Source organism: Triticum aestivum, chromosome 5B (genome assembly GCF_018294505.1).
Source record: "Triticum aestivum cultivar Chinese Spring chromosome 5B, IWGSC CS RefSeq v2.1, whole genome shotgun sequence".
NCBI classification, from domain to species: Eukaryota; Viridiplantae; Streptophyta; class Magnoliopsida; order Poales; family Poaceae; genus Triticum; species Triticum aestivum.
The window spans coordinates 692,000,889-692,003,038 of record NC_057807.1 but is presented as its reverse complement, the minus strand read 5'-3'; the positions used below and the strand labels follow the sequence as shown (position 1 = coordinate 692,003,038).

Here is a 2,150-nt window from a genome sequence, read left to right as displayed (position 1 = left end):
GGCGAGGCGTTGGGCCATTGCCTAGTGCCTAGGCGTGCCTAAGCGCCTCCTAGGCACTGCCTTTTACAACAGAGGGTGGGCCTAGGGTCCATCTAGCAATTTTTGAAAATCTCTGAGGGCCTATATGAATATATCCGGAACATATCCATAACATACAACCCTTTAACAGTCGCTACAAGGGCCCTTCCTGATGATGTCCACGTCGGACTAGCGTGAGACAAAAAAATTCGCTCAGTTGAGAAGAAAAAGAGAAAGAGATTGGCCAGTTCCCAGCCCCCTGTTCCCACACGCAAGCCTCATCTCTCTCCTCTCTCGTGAGCCTCTCCCCCCTGCGACTCCTCACCGCCGCCGCCACCGCCACTCACGCCGGATGATTCCGGCGAGTCCCGACGACGGGTGGCAGACTGATGACCTCCTTTCGCTCTGATCCTTCCTCTCATCCCTCCAGATCCGGCCTCTCGCGCTCGCTGCCGACCCTCAGCCATGGCTAGGGTTTCGAGCGCGGCATCCCCTTCGTCGCCGGCGAGGCTCTGGCGGCCTACGGTGGATGGTCCCGCCCACGTGTGGCTCTGTATCATGGATGTTCCTCCCGCGCCCAACGGCCACGGGTGGTCGTGGCGACGGCCTCTTCAACGGCATCGCCGGACTAGCTCCACGCGCGGGGAAGGCATCTCTGCGGGTTCCCCAAGGTGAGTGCGATGCCGAGGAGAGACGGCATCGAGGACGACATCATCACGCTCAACGGCTTCGCCCCCATCATCATCGAGTTCTTCGGTACGCACGGGCCACCACCCGATCACCCTTCCCCTCCAACACTCTCTTGTGTTTGATCGAGTGATTCGGTGGCAGATTACGCGGCAAACAGGTGTGCGACCAGCCGGCAACCAGCGGCGCCATCTCTATCCCCCGACACTGGATAATGGCATGGCTAATGGCCTATGCGCGGTGCGCCCGTCAGTGCCCGTGCTCCCAGGCCGGTGCGGCCGTCACAGCTGCTTGCTCAAGGCGGCGTGTTGGCTGCCTGGTAAGCTCCATCAATTCACTATGAATCTCCTTGTTTTGCAGTCTTGCTCTATCTAGGTTGGGGTTTATTATTCAGGGCCGCGGCCAACACTGCTTCAAATATATGTGCACTTAAGGCGTAGTGTCCATGGGGATAAAAAAACTCTGTTGGGTTTCAAGTGGTACTGAACGTTTATTGAATAAAGTTTCCCTTAGTATTTCAAAAGAGAGTCTTCTATTCTCCTTTTAGAACTGAATTTATTTGATATGTTGTTCAGTACCAATGTGAACACATGGACAATGCCTTTTCACTATCAAACTATGGTGTAATCTTTATTTTGTTTCCTCCCACACGAATGAAATATGCTCATGCTCTTTTCAGGTTCGTGACCTTGATTTTTCATAGAGATATAGTAGAATCGGATATAGTGCGAGAAGCCAATGGTATTGCAATGAGATCTCATAATATCAGTCTATCCCATGAGGAAAGGGAGAAGGTTAGTCTTCTACACAAATTAACAAACTGTTTTCGCCCACTTGTATTCTGACTTTTGAATGGTGCATTTACAGAAGATAGAATTGTTTTATCAAAATATCTTATCATTTATGATTGCCTTTCTGTTATTGGTTTGGGTATTCAACTGAAACAAGACTAACAGTTGATACATGTCATGGAACAAACAATTTTGATACTATCTATCTTTGGCAATTGTTATTTTCTTTGTAGGCATTATCCATTAGTAGATCACTGGTAAATGTTAGAACTGCCGCATTGAATAATAGCAACAGTGCTGGTGAACGTATAAAGGACAAATAGTGCAAACACTGACTGAAGCTGGTGGTCAGGTTGATTATGTTGAGGTAAATTGAAGCCTTTTTTTATTCAAGTGCCCTTACTGTTTTCTATAAAGAAATTTATTTATTCATTGAGTTTGTTAATATATCTTTAATTTATTTACTGTCCTGCTGTAATATTGATGTTGGCTGTGTCCTAGAGAACCTTTGAAATCTACATTTGTAGCTATAGTTTGGCAAGAGCAGTTTGATTAGCAGCCTTGAACCACTGATCGCTCATGGTGTGTGGGATGAATTGAATTTGTTGCTTACTCTGGAGGCTCACCGTGGTGTTCGGGCTGCTTGCCATGCCG

At 48.2% G+C, this 2,150-nt stretch overlaps 1 protein-coding gene across 1 annotated transcript; it reads left to right on the top strand.

Annotated features, from left to right (window-relative positions):
* Window positions 1–727: 727 nt before the first annotated feature.
* On the top strand, window positions 728–1,854 carry LOC123117725 (pantoate--beta-alanine ligase-like). Its single transcript, XM_044538425.1, has 4 exons — window positions 728–774; window positions 850–1,024; window positions 1,385–1,499; window positions 1,730–1,854. Exons 2-4 carry the CDS (start codon window positions 939–941, stop codon window positions 1,817–1,819), a joined length of 291 nt encoding a protein of 96 aa, XP_044394360.1. The 5' UTR covers window positions 728–774; window positions 850–938; the 3' UTR covers window positions 1,820–1,854.
* Window positions 1,855–2,150: the final 296 nt, after the last annotated feature.